At 43.5% G+C, this 22294-nt stretch overlaps 1 protein-coding gene across 2 annotated transcripts in view; it reads right to left on the bottom strand.

The window, feature by feature from the left end:
• Positions 1-22294, bottom strand: part of SLC27A2 (solute carrier family 27 member 2) — a 57038-nt gene that overhangs the window by 23886 nt on the left and 10858 nt on the right. The window contains exons 4-10 of one of the 2 annotated variants that reach the window (XM_082198526.1): positions 21050-21174; positions 13508-13702; positions 12793-12883; positions 11346-11544; positions 9833-9930; positions 6121-6251; positions 3142-3466 (exon numbers count right to left, since the gene is read on the bottom strand). In XM_082198526.1, the coding sequence (XP_082054652.1) occupies positions 3290-3466; positions 6121-6251; positions 9833-9930; positions 11346-11544; positions 12793-12883; positions 13508-13702; positions 21050-21174 (1016 nt within the window). In that variant the 3' untranslated portion in view covers positions 3142-3289. Of the gene's footprint in view, positions 1-2161; positions 3467-6120; positions 6252-9832; positions 9931-11345; positions 11545-12792; positions 12884-13507; positions 13703-21049; positions 21175-22294 lie in introns of those variants that run through there. The other variant, XM_082198525.1, reaches the window with a different exon arrangement.

Raw genomic sequence — 22294 nt, forward strand, 5'->3', positions numbered from 1 at the left:
ATTCCAGATTCTCTGCTTCCATATGGAATTTTTGCATTGTGGGTTTGTAAGCTATCAAACAAAAGGGGATCAGCAACTAGAGGCCATTAGTTCAAAACTGGCCCCTTGAGAATTGGTGTGGGTTTTTTTGGTACAATCTTTTTTATCCAGTTTTACACTACGCATTTAAATTCAAACATTAGACGTCAGCATCAGCATTTAGGATTTCCTGAATTTCCTGAATCCCTTCCACCCTTCCATGGTTTCCATATTCAACCTTTTTCGATTGCATCACATATTTTCTCTATTTTTCTTAAATAATCCATTTTTACCTTAGTTTTTAGCACATTACAAACGTTACTCAAATCCTGCCAAAGTTTTGTCATTTTCCTCATGGTATTTTCAGGCCAGGAAACTCTGTACCTGTAGGATTTCTGTCTTTTTGATGCACACACAAAAACCTTTGCTAGGATGAAAAGTTGTCAACTGTCCTCAGCCTTTTCTAGTTTCAGAAGAAGGAATAGCACCAGCAAACGTTGCAACGAGAGATGCTGTCAAGGAAACCATGTTCTTCTTTCTGTTGGAAAAACACCACAAACCAACAGCCAGAAATAAGTTATATTTGAAACTCGTGTTTTGCAACTGTTTTGCAAAACGGTAATTTGTGGAACAAATATTTTACACATGTTATTACATCACTGTTGAGTTAGGCACAACTACTTTATAGAACAAGGATACCCTGAAATGTGGGGACATTGTCCCAATGATTGGGCAATCTAGAAAAGGGTTGAATAGGTCAAGGTGGTCTGAAGGTTAATTCGCTTGCTCTAGGACTATTTTGGTTTCCAGCGATAATGGAGACGTTCATTCAGTACTGAAATATACTCAGAGTCGAGAGTGGATTTCATGCTCTTTATTCAGCTCATAGTGGTGAGGAGGAATGAATGTCCCCTCAAAGTACTGTATCTGCTTTATATACATTATTTACACAATGGGCTGCACGTGATTGGCTAATTCCGGAATTCTCCTCTAGGCCAATCGGGTTGTGGATTCACTTCCATCTGGAGCTGGATTGGGTGGCTCCTGCAGACCAATCATCCTGCTGCATTGTTCTAGGACCAATCAGACTGCTGCATTCTGAATCCTATTGTTCTGGGACCAATCAGACTGCTGCATTCTGAATCCTATTGTTCTGGGACCAATCAGACTGCTGCATTTTGGATCCTATTGTTCTAGGACCAATCAGACAGCTGCATTTTGGATCCTATTCAACTCAGTACATAACAAGTACTCAATAAACCACATGGCAGGAACTCGTATGCAGATCATGCAGATTTTAGTGCTAAATTTAGAAAACAGCAAAGACCTGATGAGGAGAGCACAGCAGAGGTTATATTTTCTGAGAATCCTCCAGAAAAACAATCTCTCAAAGGACCTGTTGATGGCATTTTCAGTGGCGTAGCGTGGGTTGTCAGCACCCGGGGCAAGGCAAGTAATTTGCGCCCCCTAACCCGTGGATTTGCGCCCCCTAACCCTAACCCCCAGATGTTGCGCCCGGTGCGGCCGGCCCCCCCCTGCACCCCCTACGCTACGCCACTGGGCATTTTACCATTGTACTGTGGAGAGTGTATTAACTTATGGTCTGTGTGTGTGGTTTGGGAGCTGCACGGCCAGGGAAAAAACAATGCTGTCCAGGGTTGTAAAAACTGCAGAGAGAATAATTGGGTGCACTTTTCCCACCTTAGGTCAAATCTATGCTTCCAGGTGCCATAAGAAAGCTGCAGAGATAGTGCAGGATAGTGCGCACCCCAGAAATGATCTCTTTCAGCTTCTGCCTTCTGGAAGAAGGTACAGGGTGATAAAGACTAGGACTAGACGCCTGAGAAACAGTTTCTACCCAAATGCAATTCTGGTTTTAAACACAGTATAAGGAGTCTCTATTAGGAGTATATTGTATTTTAAAATGGGGTTTCAGAGTTTTTAGGGGTTTCTGAATGTCTTATGTAGATTTTCCAATTTCATTGTTCTGTATGGGACAATGACAATAAAGATATCGTATCGTATCGTATCGTAAAAGGAATGTGTATGTAAAACAAGAATACAGGAAATCCTATGACAGGAAAGGAGAACATCAGGTCCTCTCTAGCCCAGGATCCTGTTCTCACAGATACTTATAAGAAACCCACAAATGGGATCTGAGTGCAGCAGGACTCTCTCGCCTTGTGATTCCCATTAACTGGCATTCGGAAGCATAATGCCCAGAACTGCGAAGGCAGAGTTGTAAAACAACTTCACCATCACCACTAAAATATCTGTTAAACAAAGAATGTAATGGCATTTAAAATTTTATTTATTTATTTGTTTGAATTAATATACCGCCCTTTACTCACAGATCTCAGGGTGGTTCACAGAAAAGATCACAATATATAAAATCAAAATAAGAATAACAAAATAACATGCCCCCCCAAGCTACATTTTAAAAGGGTATAGGATGTCAATCAGGTCAACCAAAGGCCTGGTTTAAAAGGAACATCTTTGCCTGGTGCCTAAAGGTATAAAATGAAGGTGCCAGGCAAACTTCCCTGGGGAGAGCATTCCATAGACGGGGAGCCACTGAAGAAAAGGCCCTGTTCTTGCGTTGCCGCCCTCTGCACCTCTCAAGGAGGAGGCACATGAAGAAGGGCCTCAGAAGGTGATCTCACGGTATGGGTAGGTTCATATGGAAAGAGGCAGTCCTTGAGGTATTGCAGTCCTGAGCCGTTTAAGGGTTTATAGGTCAAAACCAGCACTTTGAATTGGGCCCAGAAACTAATTGGGAGCCAGTGCAGTCAGACCAGGATCGGTGTAATATGCACAAAGCGTCTTGCTCCGGTGAGCAACCTCCCCGCTGAATTCTGCACTAGCTGAAGTTTCCGAATCGTCTTCAGAGGCAGCCTTACGTATAACGCAATGCAGTAATCTAGCCTTGAAGTTACCAGAGCATAGACAACAGTAGTTAGGCTATCCCTGTCCAGATAGGGGCGTAGCTGGGTCAGCAGCCGAAGCTGAGGGAAGGCACTCTGGGCCACTGAGGCCACCTGAGCCTCGAGCGACAACAAATGATCCAGGAACACCCCCAAGCTACACTTCAGGGGAAGTGTAACCCCATCAAGAGCAGGAGACCTCCCAGCCATCTGGTCTAGGGAACCACCCACTAGATTCTAGATACAAACACACAATCACTTTCAAATCAATTTTGGTAACTTTCTAACATTATATAAAAACTGATTCTTGCTTTTACAAACACCACCAACCAGCCGCTCTGGGCGCATTATAGTTTCAGTTGGTTGCTACATATTGAATTATAAATGTCTTCCGTTAGCGGTACGTATGTCTTTTCTTTGTCATTCAAGAAATACAGGGTGTCTTTGATAGCTGCTGGGTCAAATCCTTCTTGGGCTAACTGCACCTTCCGGTGTTTGAATGTTCCGGTGACCTCAATGGCATCCTGCGACGACAAGGGAAAAGGCAAAATTACAGTGCAATCCTATGCATGTTTACGCAAGTGTAAGGCACAGTATTCAGAGGGGCTTACTCTCAGGTAAACAGGATTGTAGCCTTAATATTATCAGTTGGGCGATATCTTTACTGGAATCAACAAAAATGCCAAAAATAATGACAAGTGTCTGAGCTCTCAAGAACTCTTTATCAGGCAAGATGTTACACAAAATATGAGGAAGTGGGGGGAAAGGAAAAGTACAAAGTTTGCCAAAAAATAAAAAAGGAAGTATAAACATTAGTCTGGCTGGCGTAGCTATGAAGTCAGCTTTTAGGCTCAACTCCAAGGTGTAGGTTAAAGTCAAGTCCATCTCTGTTGGGTTTCAGGTTACACACCTAGGATTCGTGACCCCCTGGACCAGAGCAGGCCAGGCACTCCTGTCTTCCACTGCCTTCCGCAGTTTGGTCAAACTCATGCTGGTAGCTTCGAGAACACTATCCAACCATCTCATTCTCTGTCGTCCCCTTCTCCTTGTGCCCTCCATCTTTCCCAACATCAGGGTCTTTTCCAGGGAGTCTTCTCTTCTCCTGAGGTGGCCAAAGTATTGGCGCCTCAGCTTCACAATCTGTCCTTCCAGTGAGCACTCAGGGCTGATTTCCTTAAGAATGGAGAGGTTTGATCTTCTTGCAGTCCATGGGACTCTCAAGAGTCTCCTCCAGCACTAAGGACGGAATCGCACTGTACATTCAAAGCACACCCCACACATATTTAAAGCACATTGCTTCCCACAGAGAATCCTGGGAATTGTAGTTTCCCCCTCACAGAGCTACAATTCACAATAATAATAATAATAATAATAATAATAATAATAATAATAATAATAATAATTTATTATTTATACGCCGCCCATCTGGCTGAGTTTCCCCAGCCACTCTGGGCGGCTTCCAATCAAGTGTTAAAAACAATACAGCATTAAATATTAAAAACTTCCCTGAACAGGGCTGCCTTCAAATGTCTTTTAAAGATAGGATAGCTGCTTATTTCCTTCACATCTGAAGGGAGGGCGTTCCACAGGGCGGGCGCCACTACCAAGAAGGCCCTCTGTCTGGTTCCCTGTAACCTCACTTCTCGCAATGAGGGAACCGCCAGAAGGCCCTCGGTGCTGGATCTCAGTGTCCAGGCTGAACGATGGGGGTGGAGACGCTCCTTCAGGTATACTGGGCCGAGGCTGTTTAGGGCTTTAAAGGTCAGCGACAACACTTTGAATTGTGCTCGGAAACGTGCTGGGAGCCAATGCAGATCTCTCAGGACCGGTGTTATGTGGTCCCGGCGGCCGCTCCCAGTCACCAGTCTAGCTGCCGCATTCTGGATTAATTGCAGTTTCCAGGTCACCTTCAAAGGTTGCCCCACATAGAGCACATTACAGTAGTCCAAGCGGGAGATAACTAGAGTATGCACCTCTCTGGATTAAGTATCCTTAATCAACTATGCCCAAAGAAAAAGCACCCTCTCTTCCTGTGGCTTCCAGGATTCAGAGTCATTCAGCCTCTGACTGTGGACACAGAACACATCCATCAGGGCTAGTTGCCACTGATAACATTATTCTTCATGAATTTAGAACCACAGAATTGTAGAATTTGAAGGGACCATGAGGGTCATTGAGTCCAACCCCCTGGCAGGCAGGAATCGTTTTGCCCAACATAGGGCTCGAACCCATGATATCAAGAGTCTCAGGTTCTACTGACTGAGCTCCTCTTTTAAAGCCATCCAAGTTGCTAGCCATCACCGCCCCTTGTGGGAGCAATTTCAAACGCACTGTGTTAAAAAGTATGTTCTTTTGTCCGTCCTCTTCCAACGTTTAGAATTCTAGTGTTATGTTGCATAGGGAGAAAAACATTTCTCTGTCCTTTTTCTCCATTTTATGCATCATTTTATACCTTTCTAAAGACGCCTGCTTCTTGGGAGAAAAGCAATGACAAACCTAGACAGCATCTTAAAAAGCAGAGACATCACCTTGCCAACAAAGGTCCGTATAGTTAAAGCTATGGTTTTCCCAGTAGTGATGTATGGAAATGAGAGCTGGACCATCAAGAAGGCTGATCACCGAAGAATTGATGCTTTTGAATTACGGTGCTGGAGGAGACTCTTGAGAGTCCCATGGACTGCAAGAAGATCAAACCTCTCCATTCTGAAGGAAATCAGCCCTGAGTGCTCACTGGAAGGACAGATCCTGAAGCAGAGGCTCCAAGACTTTGGCCACCTCATGAGAAGAGAAGACTCCCTGGAAAAGACCCTGATGTTGGGAAAGATGGAGGGCACAAGGAGAAGGGGATGACAGAGGACGAGATGGCTGGACAGTGTTCTCGAAGCTACCAGCATGAGTTTGACCAAACTGCGGGAGGCAGTGGAAGACAGGAGTGCCTGGCGTGCTCTGGTCCATGGGGTCACGAAGAGTCGGACACGACTAAACGACTAAACAACAACAACAACATCCTGTTGACTCTTGCTTGCCTTTTCTCTCTAAAAAGAAGCCTGACTGCTGTAATCAGTCTTCTTACAGGAGCGGTAGAATCATAGATGCACAGATTCCTACCGTATTGTAACTTCCACTAATACTAGAACCTGTTCCATGGTGAAAATGGTCCTTAGTAAGGCAGACTTACCTGGATCCTCACAAAACAAGGCCTTGCATAAGCAGGCAGGTAGTCTACGACGTGTTTGTAGAGTTGTCCCCCATCAAATTCACAGCCGTCTGTCAGGCGTATGGACGCCATGCCTATCCTGCCCTCGTGACCTGCAAAGCAATCATTGGTGCTTGCGTTTCTTTTTTCTTTTTAAATCTTTATTGCATTTTAAAAATTACAAAGAAAGCATAAATTAAACATTACATCCAAATATTCAAAAATCAAAAGGAAAAATAAAAAAATGGAAAAAGAAGAAGAAAAAGAAATTAAAAGGTAGATAATATAAAACAAAAAAGAATTAGTCAAGTACACTAAATTGTTCAAAGGGCACAAACAGTAATTTGAATATTCTATACACCAGGTCTCAGAAAGAAATACATTTGTAATCCTTATTTTCTTTCTTTCTTTACAGTCACTTTCTTTCTGTTCCGGAAAAACTAGTTTGAATCCCTGCTATATTAGTTGACTTCCCCCTATCTCTTTGAGGCTTCAACACTTCTCTTAAGTAACAAATATTCTGTACTCATTTATTAAAATCAGTTTTTCCCATTATATCTGTTGCTTGTGTTTCTAAACCGCATCTCAAGAAGTTCCTGATACAGCTTACTAGAAAATTTTTCGAACAGTGTAAATCATAAAAAAACAGACTGTCTTGACAACTTGTCAAGTAGTCAAGGTATACTTGACTACCTCAGTATACCTGAAGTAGCGTCTCCACCCCCATCGTTCTGCCCGGACACTGAGGTCCAGCACCGAGGGCCTTCTGGCGGTTCCCTCACTGCGAGAAGTGAGGTTGCAGGGAACCAGGCAGAGGGCCTTCTTGGTAGTGGCGCCCACCCTGTGTGGAACGCCCTCCCATCAGATGCCAAAGAAATAAACAACTACAGTAGTACCTTGGGTTAAGTACTTAATTCGTTCCGGAGGTCCGTTCTTAACCTGATACTGTTCTTAACCTGAAGCACCACTTTAGCTAATGGGGCCTCCCGCTGCCGCCACACCATCGGAGCACGATTTCTGTTCTCATCCTGAAGCAAAGTTCTTAACCCGATGTACTATTTCTGGGTTAGCGGAATCTGTAACCTGAAGCATCTGTAACCTGAGGTACCACTGAATCTGACTTTTAGAAGACATCTGAAGGCAGCCTTCTTTAGGGACGTTTTTAACGTTTTGATGTTTTATCGTGCTTTTAATATTCTGTTGGGAGCCGTCCAGAGTGGCTGTGGAAGCCCAGCCAGATAGGCAGGGTAACAACAACAACAACAACAACAACAACAACAACAGCTTAACCCTCAGACCTTTTCTGTGCAAATCCAAATGAGTTGGAGAAGAGGACCATAGCTGCCTGAAGTCTACCGCTGCCCTACATCAAGAACATGAACTAAAAATAGCCAAATTATCAGGCCCATCTCTCCAGTTAGGTAAGTGCTTTGGGTACCTGGAGATTTCAGCTGAACCACGGTTGTTTGACACTGTAGTCATGCTATGTGTGGGATAAGAGAGCTTCCTTGTACACATAGGTGAAAGGACTAGAGTTTTTAAAGCCAAAACCTAAGGGGAAGGGGCTGGAATAGTCTTGATGGAACCAGCCTCCTCCCAGGGCTTCTAAGGTCTATGACCTTGAATAAAAAAAATTCCTTCCTGTAGCACCTTAAAGACCAACTAAGTTAGTTCTTGGTATAAGCTTTCGTGTGCATGCACACTTCTTCAGATACACAGTATCTGAAGAAGTGTGCATGCACACGAAAGCTTATACCAAGAACTAACTTAGTTGGTCTTTAAGGTGCTACAGGAAGGAATTTTTTTTATTTTGACTATGGCAGACCAACACGGCTACCCATCTGTAACTATGACCTTGAATGTTATTGACACAGGAGCCCCTAGCCAGGGCTGTGAGAACATGGTTGCATACTTTCTTCTGAGCTAATCTGTGCTTTTTGTCACTTGGAAAGGAACACCTGGCATTGAATACTGTTTACTCAAAGGATTTGTGGTTTGGGATAGAATATTTGGTGCTCACACCTGAACCTGCCAGATCGGCTTAAGTGTTTAGGAGAGATTCTGTCCCTGTGAACTTACGTCAGGTGGCAAATATATAGGATCTATCTAAAAGGGGTGAAAAGGTTTAACCTAGGGATAATAAAAAAATGTGAAGGGTTACCACGACTTGCTATTCTCCCCCTTGCTGCAAGACCAGTTTGCAATTAGGCATTTCAGTCTTCTATTTGGTTTTTTAGGCCCAAGGGGAGCTGAGCTATAGTTCCTTCATCTGCTGTAACATAATCTGAGGAGAGGATAAGGAACTCTGGACTATTATTCAGTTCTCTTGTTGGCGAAATCTTTCCCATGGCAATTAGGTGCTTACCTCTTCAACAGAGGTAGGTGAAAACAAAGGAAAGCAGCTTGAAGCACACTTGGTAATCAAGCTCTAAATGTCGGTGGCAGAAATGGAGCACCCAGCAAAAGACTCCTATTGTTTGCTATTTTTCCTTTTTATTTTTTAAAAAAGGCGTTTACTGAAAACATAGCACATTTAATCACTCTAATTCTTCTGATTGCTGTGCTTTGTAATGGTTTGTTTTATTGTTTTTAATGTTTGATGTTTTATCGTGTTTTTAATATTCTATTGGGCAGGATATTATTATTATTATTACTATTATTATTATTAATCATGATAATAATTGTATTTTTAAATTTCGTATTCATTGCATTCATTTCTATATTTAATTGGGGGTGTTTTAATGCCCCAATGGAATTGTTATTGTGTATTTTAATTTGTATTGATCTTATGATTTGTAATTACAATTTTATTGATTTTATAATTGTAAACTGGTTAGATTCCATTTCAGCATATAAAGAGTATATAAATAAATACATATTTTTTTTTAAAATGTGCATAATTGTATAAATAGAACTTGTCACTGATCTGTCTTTTATTCTTTTAGAGAAAAGAAAAGCATATAGTAAAATAAGGCTGCAATCCTTTGCACTTAGTCCTATAGAACTTAGTGTGGCTTTATGTTTGAGTAGACATGTATGCAGTGGTACCTTGGTTTACAAACTTAATCCATTCTGGAAGTCCATTCTTAAACCAAAGCGTTCTTAAACCAAGGCGTGCTTTCCCATAGCAGCGGGGGACTCAATTTACAAATGGAACACACTCAACAGGAAGCAAAACATGTTCGTATTCCAAGGCAAAGTTCACAAACCAAAACACCTCCTTCTGGGTTTTGCAGCGTTCTTAATCCAAGTTGTTCATAAACTAAGCTGTTCTTAAACCAAGGTACCACTGTAAGTTAATATTTCGGTTCATACAAAATATCCACTTCTGTCACGGACTTCCCAATATTTAAAAATTGATTGCATTCATCCTAATCCAACTTCTCTCCTCTGCAACTCAAAATGTGTTTACAAATGCTGAAAAACAGTATTTGGTTTTGTCTAGAAAGTTAATGACTCCCTTCTCTGCTGCTATCTTTTTTTTATGTTGATACATTACTCTGCAATCATGGTTACAAAAAATTCAAATGTGTTATGAGGAAAATACAGAAGGTGGGACAGAGATTTTCTGATCACTTAGGATGAGTGTTGAGGGAGTGTAGCAGCCACAATGATGGAAAGAAGGCCATTTTTCTCTCTCTTTTCAAGAAGCCACAAAACTATCACCTTTGACACTAGAGCATCCATACTATACCTGGAATGGGCACGCCATATACATTTGCCTCCTGAATAAAGTTGATCAGTCCCAGAATATCTGCAACTTCAGTTGTAGCAACGTTTTCTCCTTTCCATCTGAGATGGGGGGGGGCAGCAGGGGAGAAAATCCCATTAAAGCAAACAAACTCAGAGCAAGTAACATTGCAAAATAATGGACACTTGCGCCACTTTCCTTTGCAGAGATGTAGCCATACAAATTAAGTAACTAACCTGCAAGTAATATAGGTAAAGGGTAAAGGGACCCCTGACCATTAGGTTCAGTCGCAGACGACTCTGGGGTTGTGGTGCTCGTATCGCTTTATAGGCCAAGGGAGCTTCCGGGTCATGTGCACAGCAGGACTAAGCCGCTTCTGGCGAACCAGAGCAGCGCACGGAAACACTGTTTACCTTCCCGCCGGAGTGGTACCTATTTATTTACTTGCACTTGCTTTCAAATTGCTAGGTTGGCAGGAGCTGGGACCGAGCAACGGGAGCTCACCCCATCACAGGGATTCGAACCGCCGACCTTCTGATCAGCAAACCCAAGAGGCTCAGTGGTTTAGACCACAGGGCCTAATGGGCACCCTGGGTGGGTGGGGCTAGTTCAGAGCCTGAGACCATATAAACCTCTGGAAGATGCCCCAAACTGAACTGCTGACTAGCTACCACATAGGGCATCCATGGAAATGTTTTCCGGGTTCAGCTTTCATGGCTACAGCCCTGACACAATAATACGGAACCCGCCTCTTCAAGGCCATTTCATGTTGCCATTTCTGCAAGTCAGTATGTGGACTGACTTGGAATAAGTCCACACATTCATCTGCTGACTGTTGGCATCACTAAGTGATGACTTGCATGTTGGTGCTACCCATTTCCGACAGAATATTTTTCATTGTAAGCTCACATATTCAGTAAGAGGTCAACAAAAGAGGGTGTGTGTGTGTGTGTGTGTGTGTGAGAGAGAGAGAGAGAGAGAGAGAGAGAGAGAGAGAGAGAGAGAGAGAGAGGTGTGTGTTTGTCCCCCAGCCTGCACTTCATAGTGACATGATCACCCAAATTCTCTGCTGCACATCATCTTTCTGATGAGCTGCATACATTAAAAGGTAAAGGGACTCCTGACCATTAGGTCCAGTCGTGGCCAACTCTGGGGTTGTGGCGCTCATCTCGCTTTATTGGCCAAGGGAGCCGGCATACTAAGCAAGACTAAGCCGCTTCTGGCGAACCAGAGCAGCACACGGAAACGCTGTTTACCTTCCCGCCGGAGTGGTACCTATTTATCTACTTGCACTTTGACATGCTTTCGAACTGCTAGGTTGGCAGGAGCAGGGCCTGAGCAACAGCAGCTCACCCCGTCGTGGGGATTCGAACCACTGACCTTCTGATCGGCAAGTCCTAGGCTCTGTGGTTTAACCCACAGCGCCACCCGTGTCCCTTGCTGCATACATTAAGAACCCACAATTATTTGCTTTCACCTTTTAAAAGTCATAAATATACATAAAAAGCCAACAAACCGGAATGTGTCTCCAACTCGGTCATGGAAATAAATGAAGTTGTTATGGTCAATCATTAAAAGATCACCACTGTTGAAATATAAATCCCCTTTCTGGAACACATCTCTGAGCTTTTTCTTTTCAGTCTGGCTCTTGGCTCCCACATAGCCACTAAATGGTGCAAACCGTGTTATTTTACAAACTAACAGTCCCACTTCACCTGTAGGGAACAAAAAACAACAACAAGCAGGTATAAAAAGGCAGCCCCATACTGGGAAGTTTTTAAGGCCTGATGTTTCACTCTGTTTTGTTATATTCTGTTGGAAGCTGCCCAGAATGGCTGGGACAACCCAGTCAAATGCGCTGGGTACAATCTGTGTATCAATCTATCTATTATTACATTTGTTAGTTGCTTTAAAAAATAAATTATCTCTCGCTTGGACTACTGCAATGCACTCTATGTGGGGCTACCTTTGAAGGTGACCCGGAAACTACAATTAATCCAGAATGTGGATTGAAAGACCTACATTGACTCCCAGTACGTTTCGGAGCACAATTCCAAGTGTTGGTGCTGACCTTTAAAGCCCTAAACAGCCTTGGTCCAGTATACCTGAAGGAGCGTCTCCACCTCCATCGTTCTGCCCGGACACTGAGGTCCAGCTCCGAGGGCCTTCTGGCGGTTCCCTCCCTGCGAGAAGTGAGGTTACAGGGAACCAGGCAGAGGGCCTTCTTGGTAGTGACACCCACCCTGTGGAACGCCCTCCCACCAGATGTCAAAGAGAAATATAACTACCAAACTTTTAGAAGACATCTAAAAGCAGCCCTGTTTAGGGAAGCTTTTAATGTTTAATAGGTTATTGTATTTTAGTGTTTTGTTGGAAGCCGCCCAGAGTGGCTGGGGGGACCCAGCCAGATGGGCGGGGTATAAATAAATTATTATTATTATTATTATTATTATTATTATTATTATTATTATTATTATTATTATATTAATGAGATAAAATAAAACAGACAAAACCAATCAAAACCCACAAATTTAAAACAACGTATCATACAAAATACCCAAAATGCTCATCTAATAATGTAATATTGACAAGTCCTAGCCACCCCAGATAAACACCACCGTAGAGGAAGGCTCTCTTAATTACAAAATATTTGAGTGAATATAAAGGTCTTAGTGACGGTGTCAGGCATGTTTCCTTGGGGATAATGTTTCACAGATGGAGTTGTTTCGTTCACAAGTAGGGAATTTGTGGCCTTACAGATGTTGCTAGACTGCAATTCCCATCAGCTACAGTGAGCATGGCCAGGGTTCAGGGATGATGGGAGCTGCAGTCCAGCAACCTTTAAAAGGCCTATTGTTTTCCGCACTTCAAAATGATGTGCAAACAAGGCCTACTAAAATGGCAGCTCAAAGAAACAGCAGCACTGAATTTTACCGGCAAATAAAGAAGTAAAACATATGTACCTTTAGGAACTTTTATACAGTAGCCGTCTTCATTTCGGAAAGGTTCATCTTTCTCTACATCATATTTAATCAGGTCATAGCGCATTATTTTCTAATGAAAATGGTGATGATAATGATTATTATTATTAATCAAATTTATATACTGCCCTATACCCGGAGGTCTCATATACATCACATTTACATATACATTGCATTTTTCTTCATACAGACCCCCAATACTGTTTATATAAAAAAAGAGAACACTTTAAGCATCATATACATGCATGGAAGTGCCGTGGACTTCTTCAGCTGGTGCACTTGGAAGCAGCGACGGCTGCTGCGCTACCTTGAACATCAGCTGTTAGGCGGTGAGGCTAAGCAGCTCAACAAAGCCCCACTGCCCCTCCAGCTTGTGAGGAGATCCCCCCGGAGCCTGAAGAGGTCCTCTTTGGGATCTGAGGTAGGTCTCCTTGCGAGTCACTAGGACTCTCCAGGGTGCTCCCCATTTTATGTGATTTCGCAAAAACACAGGGGCCTAGAACGGAACCCCCACCTGTTAATTAATACAGAGGTTCAGATCATGATGAATGGATTCTGTTAGTGTGAGCTTCTGACGACGTTGTTGTATCTTCAAAATTAAACAATCTTTGTAAATATTGTTTTATATACATCTTCAATCTGAAGTATCATGTCTAATCTTGGTAAACAGGGACCACTGAAACACATTTTCACTTACCTTATGCAAATAATTTAATCTTCCCACGGCTCCGATTTTCCCAGTATAGTTCACAAAGCCTACATTGCCTTCCGTGGCTGCGTAAAACTCAAAAATGCGTATGTTTCCAAACCTCCGGATGAATTCCCTCCAAACGTCAGCCCTTAAGCCATTACCCAAGGCAATTCTTACCCTATGGTTGCGATCGTTGTCTTTCTGGAAATAAAAGGAAGAACTCATGATACCAGAAGGGCATTAACAGTGTTCAGTAGAGAATGAGCTAGCCAGAAAATATTGCAGTATTTTATACATGCAAAAAGTAATCTACACTTGCCAGCAGAAGGTGGAGGCTTCTATGAGAAGCACAGGGAGCTGCCTTATAAAGGATTGGAATAATAATAATAATAATAATAATAATAATAATAATAATAATAATAATTTTTTATTGTTTATACCCCGTCCATCTGGCTGGGTTTCCCCAGCCACTCTGGGTGGCTCCAAACAGAATATTAAAAACACAATAAAACATCAAACATTAAAAACTTCCCTAAACAGGACTGCCTTCAGATGTCTTCTAAAAATCAAATAGTTGTTTATTTCCTTGACATCTGATGGGAGGACGTTCCACAGGGCGGGCGCCACTATCAAGAAGCCCCTTTGCGTGGTTCCCTGTAACCCCCTCCTCGCAGGGAGAGAACCGACAGAAGGCCCTCAGAGCTGGACCTCAGTGTCCTGGCTGAGTGATGGGGTGGAGATGCTCCTTCAGGTATACTGGGCCGAGGTCGTTTAGGGCTTTCAAGGTCAGCACCAACACTTGGAATTGTGCTCGGAAATGTACATCAAAAGTCAGAATTATCTTATCAAAACCAATGGTGCCCGTTCCCAGGGGCAAAAGTGGGCAGAGAAACCAATGCAAATCTTTACTGTGCCTTATACTGAGTCTGAGCATAGGTCCATCTAGCTCAGGGCTGTCTACACTGACTGGCAAGTGCACTCAGGGGGGTGGGGTCTCTCCCAGCCCTAACTTGGACATGCTGGGGATAGAACTAAGGAGCTTCTATATGCAAGGCAGTTGCTCTACCACCAAGCTACGGCATCCTGTTGTACAACAGGCAAGTTTCTACATACCGTATTTTTTGCTCCATTGGACGCACCAGACCATAGGAGGGGGAGAACAGGGAAAATTTTTTTTTTCTTGTTCTCCTCCTCTAAAACAAGGTGCGTTCAAGGTACATTCGCCAGAGCTTGTGGGGCTGGCGGTGGAGGGAAGCACTGCTTTCCCCCACCGCCAGCCTCAAAGATCCCTGAAGCCTTTGGAGCGCAGCGCCCCGCTGCCCTGCAGAGGTTTGCGCACAGCCGTCCCCAAGCTAGAGCAGCGAGACGGAGCCCTGCGTCTCACTGTTCTGGCTTGGGAACAGCCTTGCTAGCTTCTGCAGGACAGCGGGGTGAAGGCACCCCGCTGTCCTGCAGAGGTTTGCGCACAGCCGTCCCCAAGCTAGAGCAGCGAGACGGAGCGCTCCGCAGTGCTCCGTCTTCCTGTTCTGGCTTTGGGCTTAGCGGCGCAGCCTGCATTTGCTCTATAGGACGCACACACATTTCCCCTTAATTTTTGGAGGGGAAATGTGTGTTCTATAGAACGAAAAATACGGTACTTCCTTCTCTTTCCTCCATCCAGAAAAACAAGAGTCATTATTCAGAGTTCAAGGACTGTCGGGGGAGAGATTTCGTCAGGCAAAGCCTTGCCCCACCCTCTAGTCTCTGCTTCTCAATCCGTACTGTATTGTTTTAGGACTTGCCGATCAGAAGGTCGGCCGTTCGAATCCCTGCGACGGGGTGAGCTCCCGTTGCTCGGTCCCTGCTCCTGTCAACCAAAGAGTTCAAAAGCACAAAGTGCAATTAGATAAATAGGTACTGCTCCGGCGGGAAGGTAAACGGCGTTTCCGTGTGCTGCTCTGGTTTGTCAGAAGCAGCTTATTCATGCTGGTTACATGACCTGGAAGCTGTCTGCGGACAAACGCCGGCTCCCTCGGCCAATAAACCTGCAACCCCAGAGTCGGTCACGACTGGACCTAATGGTCAGGGGTCCCTTTACCCTTTACCTTTACCTTGGGTTACATACGCTTCAGGTTACAGACTCCGCTAACCCAGAAATAGTACCTCGGGTTAAGAACTTTGCTTCAGGATGAGAACAGAAATCATGCAGCGCGGCAGCAGCGGCAGTAGGCCCTATTAGCTAAAGTGGTGCTTCAGGTTAAGAACAGTTTCAGGTTAAGAACAGACCTCGAGAGCGAATTAAGTACTTAACCCGAGGTACTACTGTACTCTGGCTTGCCATTGTTTTATTGATTATAGTTTAGAAATTATTTATTGGAACTGTTGAGTGGATTTCTGTTTAACTTTTATATGTTGACATTATTATTTTATACTGTTCTAATGATTGTTGAATGTTACTTTTTTGATGTAGGTTGCTTATTTAAAAATTTTGTTTTATTGTCACATTTCTGTACTGCATTAGATTGTTATAAGATGTACATATTTTCTTTCTTCAGCTTGTAAACCGCCTTGAGTATTGTAAGATAGAAAGACGGTATACAAATTGAAAAGATGAAAAGGACACTCTAGTCTAGGACACAAGGTTGGGGGCAGTGATGCTTCTGAATGACAGCTACTGGAAGACACAGGAGGGGAGAGGGATCTTGTGGTCAAATCCTGCTCAAGAGTTTTCCCCACACGAATCTAGTTGGCTACTAGATTAGCAAGACAAAGGAGATGGTGTTGGACTTTCGGAGGAAGAGAGGAGAACTAGCCCCGCTGTACATCGGGGAGGGCTGTGTGGAGAGAGTCTCTTCCTTTAAATTCCTAGGAGTTTATCTCAGTGAAGACCTTACTTGGAAAATCAATACAACCCAGGTGGTTAAGAAAGCCCAACAGAGACTCCATCTCCTCAGAGTATTGCGAAAGAATGATGTCAATCAACATTTGATGATCTCCTACCGGTCCACAATAGAAAGTGTCCTTTCATACTGCATCACGGTGTGGTACGCTGGTTTGACATCAACTGATAGGAAGTGCCTACAGGGGGCGGTGAATACAGCACAAGATATTATGGGCTGTCACGTGAATCCGCTGGATGACATCGCGGAAGAATGTTGCCTCAGGAGAGTGAGGAAAATTCTCAGGGATGATTCACACCCTGGCCGCCAATTTCTTGATCTCCTGCCCTTGGGCAGAAGATATAGAAGCATGATTAGTCACACCAACAGGGTAAAGAAATGCTTTTATCCATGGGATGTTAGGCTGCTGAATGAAAAGATAAGAACAGGGCAACTGACTTTAGGGTTTGGTGGGTGTGCGTCAGTAAACAAGAGGAATTAAGACCTGAGAGCTGAGTGTGTGTGTGTGTGTGGGGGGGTGCTGGTGTAATCTCACTGCATACAAGTTGTACAAGTGACAATAAAGTACAGTGGTACCTCGGGTTAAGAACTTAATTCGTTCTGGAGGTCTGTTCTTAACCTGAAACTGTTCTTAGCCTGAGGTACCACTTTAGCTAATGGGGCCACCTGCTGCCGCAACTGCGCAATTTCTGTTCTCATCCTGAAGCAAAGTTCCTAACCTGAGGTACTATTTCTGGGTTAGTGGAGTCTGTAACCTGATGCGTCTGTAACTCAAGGTACCACTGTATTTCATATTTATTTCAATTTCAATTTACTATGAGAACAGCCAACCAGATGGTCTTTGGCCTGATCCGGCGGGTTCTTTTTATGTTCTATCCACATGACACCACAATGGCTAGCTTTGGTCCTTCCATGTATTTCCCCCCCGCTCTTGCTTTTTTGACCATGGGAGTCCTGAGATTAATTTTTCCGCTTAAAAAACTTCTCTAGGGGTGAGCTATTATTAACCTGCCATCCGTCCCTCTGTTTTCCATTCATCCCTTTCCCCCTGAGTAAAGGAGATGATGCAAAATGAAGGCGGCAAAGGCTAGATCTGAGCTATGATCAAATCCAAAAGGAACCGTACCACACAAATAATGCGCTTTTTAAAAAAGTCTGGTTATGAACCACTTACAATGTACTGATATTTGTTTATTTTTTTCCAGTTAACATTTCAAATATATGTAACTCTGAAAGGATTGTGATTTTTTGGTGTCCCACATATATTTTGTCTCAGTTAATAAAATTCCTTTAAAGATAAAATAAAAAAAAAACCAATGCACCTGTAAACAGGGAGAGTGGAACATGAGAAAACGCTGTTACTGAGTGCAGCCGAACCCACGACGGAGCCTTCTCAGTAGAGGCCCCGGATTTATGGAATGCTTTGCCTGGTGATGTGTATGTGAACCCCTCATTCTTAACATTTAGGCAAAACATTACTGTTTCACCTTAGCATTCAGTGGCTAAATGATAATATTTCTGGCAATTCTGAACTCATCAGTTGTGAGGGTACGTGGTTGTCATTGCTGTTGTAAAATTGTATTGTTTTAACAGTTTGCCTCCCTGGGGTCCTTTGGATGGAAACACAAGATGACAATCCAAAAAATAACTTTTTTGTGTGTGTTGCCTAACATTGTGATCTTTATATTTATGTAAAAAAAACCCAACAGTTCTCGCTCCTCCTGTTTCTGTCATGGTTCCCCTTGACAAGGTTTAATGATCTGTACAGCTAAAGAGTTTTATAACACCCGCAGGAAAAGCAAATCGCATCGCTAAAAGCCACCTTGTTTTGTATTACACCCTCATTATCACAAATATACATCTGTGGGCTTTATTCCCAGCTTTGAAGTGATTTCCTTGGATCATGTAACTGAGCATGCCAACTTTGACAACAGTCTATGCTGCTGCTACTGCTGCTGCTGCTGCTGCTGAGAGCTTAATTAAATTCTTAAAATGGCTGGCATAAAAGTCAGCTGGTTTTTGTAACTCTTCACTGGAGAGTTTTCTGTTGGTGGAAATGTGCAGAGTGTTCTTCCAGACACAACTGAAAATCCTTGCTCAACCACTACATTCACACTGCAAAACAGATTAGGTAAAGGTAAAAGGACCCCTGACCATTAGGTCCAGTTGTGACCGACTCTGGGGTTGCGGCGCTCATCTCGCTTTATTGGCCGAGGGAGCCGGCGTACAGCTTCCGGGTCATGTGGCCAGCATGACTAATCCGCTTCTGGCGAACCAGAGCAGCGCACAGAAACCCCGTTTACCTTCCCGCTGGAGCGGTACCTATTTATCTACTTGCACTTTGACGTGCTTTCGAACTGCTAGGTTGGCAGGAGCAGGGACCGAGCAATGGGAGCTCACCCCGTTGTGGGGATTCGAACCACTGACCTTCTGATCGGCAAGTCCTAGGCTCTGTGGTTTAACCCACAGTGCCACCTGCGTCCCTTACGCAAAACATATTAACTTCAAGCAAATACAGGAACCTGTCTTAAGATAGAGATAGGTAGAGGAACTCAGTTTTCAGTTAGCACCCGTTAGTTAACCCCCCAGCTTTAGCTCTCTTTCCTTTTGGAACAGATCCCTTAACATTTCTTCCAGTGAGATTCGTGTGTCTCTATACTTAGAGTCACATGACACTAGGTCTTGCTTCCTGAACCGGGCTCTAAAGACTGCTCCTTTGATATCCCAAAGGATTGCTGGAGCCATTTATTTCTGTTTGGTTTGCAGCCAAACAGACTGAGGCAGGTGTAAACTTCCCACTCTTCAGTTTAATTGCGTATTAACTGGAAAACCTGGTGTTCAATTAGCTACGCCCCTAAGGAAGATTAAATAAATAAAGGGTTCAGCTCGTGTTTTAAGCTCATGCATATCTCTGCTTATTGAGACGAAAGTTGATTGCAACCAAATGCAGCCATTTAAGCCTCAAATTTTCTTGTGCCTTTCTTTTCTTGTGCCTGTATTCAGAGCTGCAGAGCTTTAAGGTCCTGAAAGACAACCCAGATACAGAAGACAATTTAGTCCACCATAATCGATAAACTCCACCTCCCACCACTTGCAATGGACAACGCAGAGTGGGGTTGCTGGAGGTACTTCAATTGGCATTGCACCAGCAGGTATTCTGATGCAGAACATTCCTGGTGGATTCCAGTCCCTCCTACAGTGCAAAGGGCAGCTGAGAAACTAAAAATTAAATTTCTTAGAATCGTTTAAGTTTCTGATGTACAAAGTCCATGGTACCTTAATTTACCTCCAACTTGCATAACTTGTGATCCAAGCCAAGTGTAGCCTACCAGCTATGGACTGTAGCCTGACAAACCTTTGGTTTTTGTAGCTACAGGCAAGCAGTAGAACAGAAGGTTTCTGAAGCTACTGATGGGCTGTCATGTATAGCCGGTGGAATTAGATTCAGGTCGGAGCAGGAGGGGGAAACCTCAGGTCCGGGAACTTGAATGCATCCCTCCTTGCCTCTCTGGCCTTTGGGTCACAACCCAAATAGGCCCTGCTTCACTCCCTCCTCAAGTGCTTTTGTCTGGCTAGAATGTGCCCAAGACCTCTGATAATGTCTCTTGTGGTCTGGATGGAAGGAGCGGGGTACATGAGTGTTATGTACTGAAGTTCTCACCCTGGGCCAGCAGGGGGATACTGTAGATAGTTCAGGTCCACATATGCAAATAAGGGATCAAAAGTGACGTTCAGTGATTGGATAGTTACAGAAAGTTGTTACAGTTACGTTGTACTGGAGCTCTATATAAGCAGGCTGACTGAACCCTTCAGTTCAGTTCTGTTCTGGCCTTTGAATAAACAAGAGCTGTTTGAAGAATCGCTGTGTCGTCTGATATGTTCACCCACAATTTAACAATGAGAGCATGTGGCAACCAGCCTACCATACAAAGGGGAAATTCACTTTCGTTGCTCTGCCCACTTTTGCCTTTGGCTCTAATAATAATAATAATAATAATAATAATAATAATAATAATAATATTTCATTTATACCCCACCCATCTGGCTGGGTTGGGCAGCTTCCAGGACATAAAAACATAATAAAACATCAAACATTAATAGTGACAATCTGATCCAGTATAAAAGTCGCAATAATGTTAAAATAAACAACTGATATCAGACAAAGCAACATTCAACAACCCATCAGAGTCTAATAGTAAACAGTAAAATTGGTATGTGGCCCTTGGGGAGGTTTTCCAGAAGAGAATGTGGCCCTTGGCATGAAAAGCATTCTCCCCCCCTCCCCCCGGCTTAGAGAGTCACAAGTTGTGCAAGAGCGGCTTTAATCCAGAACGGCTTTGGATCCAACAAATGAACTTGGCCCAAGTCTTCCTTTAGAATTAATTTCGCCATCTAAGAAACGGGCCTCTTTCAAGTTCATGTGAAGGTACAATTTATTTATTTTTTACAGAAGCCACAAGTGCTAGCAAACCATAGATATAATACTTTAAATGAATGAATGAATGAAAGAATGAATGAATGAATAAATAAATAAATAAGGCATTGAATCAAGACCAGTTCTAACAATATCCATAGAAGCGCGCTCTCTCTCTCTCTCTCTCTCTCTCTCTCTCTCTCTCACGCACACACACACACACACACATACAGAGATGTCAGAGAAATAACTTACCTTGGGCACATTGCATAAATAGCGAAGCACCTCTCCGATGTACTGTATGACAGTTACGTTGTATTTTCTGCAGTCATCCCAAAACTGGGTAGCTGAAAATTTTGAACGTAATGCAAGAGTAGCGCCTACAAGCAAACGAGACAGTGGAATTAGATACTAACACACACACCCCTATTGAAGGACATACCGTATTTTTCCATGTATAACACCCCCACCGTGTATAAGACGCCCCCTATTTTGGGGGCTGCAACCAATCATCTGCCCCCACAATGCACTGCCCGTGTATAAGACGAGCCCCATTTTTAAACATTATTTTTGATTAAAAATCCCTAGTCTTATACACAGAAAAGTACGGTATATATCATCTTCTGATGCTGCTGTGGGAAAATTGCAACCAATCCTGAAGGACTGCACATTCCTGTCTGAGAGCCCATGTACAGGACCTGGTAGCAGAAATCTGGACTGCACCAGTTCAGAATACAAGCCCACATTTCTGAACGCTCCCCTGCGTAAAAGTGTTGTGTGTAGTAACGCAGAACCATTGAGCAGACACTTTGCTAAAAACTCATTCTGCCATCTTTGAGCCTGTGTGATGGGTAATCGTAGACACACCCACATAGTCCCTCCCTGGAAATTGAAATATTTCAAGGCCTACTACACCCTCCTGAAATTCTCAGAACCCTGTGAATCGGCAGTGCATGGAAAAGGTACAAACAACTGGCTTACGGCGTGGTCAAAGCTAACGCCATCAAGGTTTTAAAAGAACAACTCACTAAATCAGGGATGGGAAATCAGGTCCTCGGTGTTATGTACTGAAGTTCTCACCCTGGGCCAGCAGGGGGATACTGTAGATAGTTATGCAAATGAAGGATCGAAAGTGACGTTCAGTGATTGGATAGTTTGTATGCAAATAAAGGACCGAAAGTGACGTTCAGTGATCAGATAGTTTTAGAAAGTTGCAACAGTTACATTGTTCTGGAGCTCTATATAAGCAGGCTGGCTGAGCTCTTCAGTTCAGTTCTGTTCTGGCATCTGAATAAAGAAGAGCTGTTTGAAGAATCGCTGTGTCGTCTGATATGTTCACCCACAACTTAATACTCTGGTTGTTGTCAAGACTCCCATCTCTCACCAGTGCTAGCCAGCACTACCAATAGGCAGGAATGATGGGAACTGAACTCCCAACAATATCCGGGAAGGCAAGAAGTTCCCACGCCTGCAGCAAAATCCTAATTTGTTTCCACACAG

Source organism: Podarcis vaucheri, assembly GCF_965113315.1.
Source record: "Podarcis vaucheri genome assembly, chromosome: 14".
Lineage (NCBI taxonomy): Eukaryota > Metazoa > Chordata > Lepidosauria > Squamata > Lacertidae > Podarcis > Podarcis vaucheri.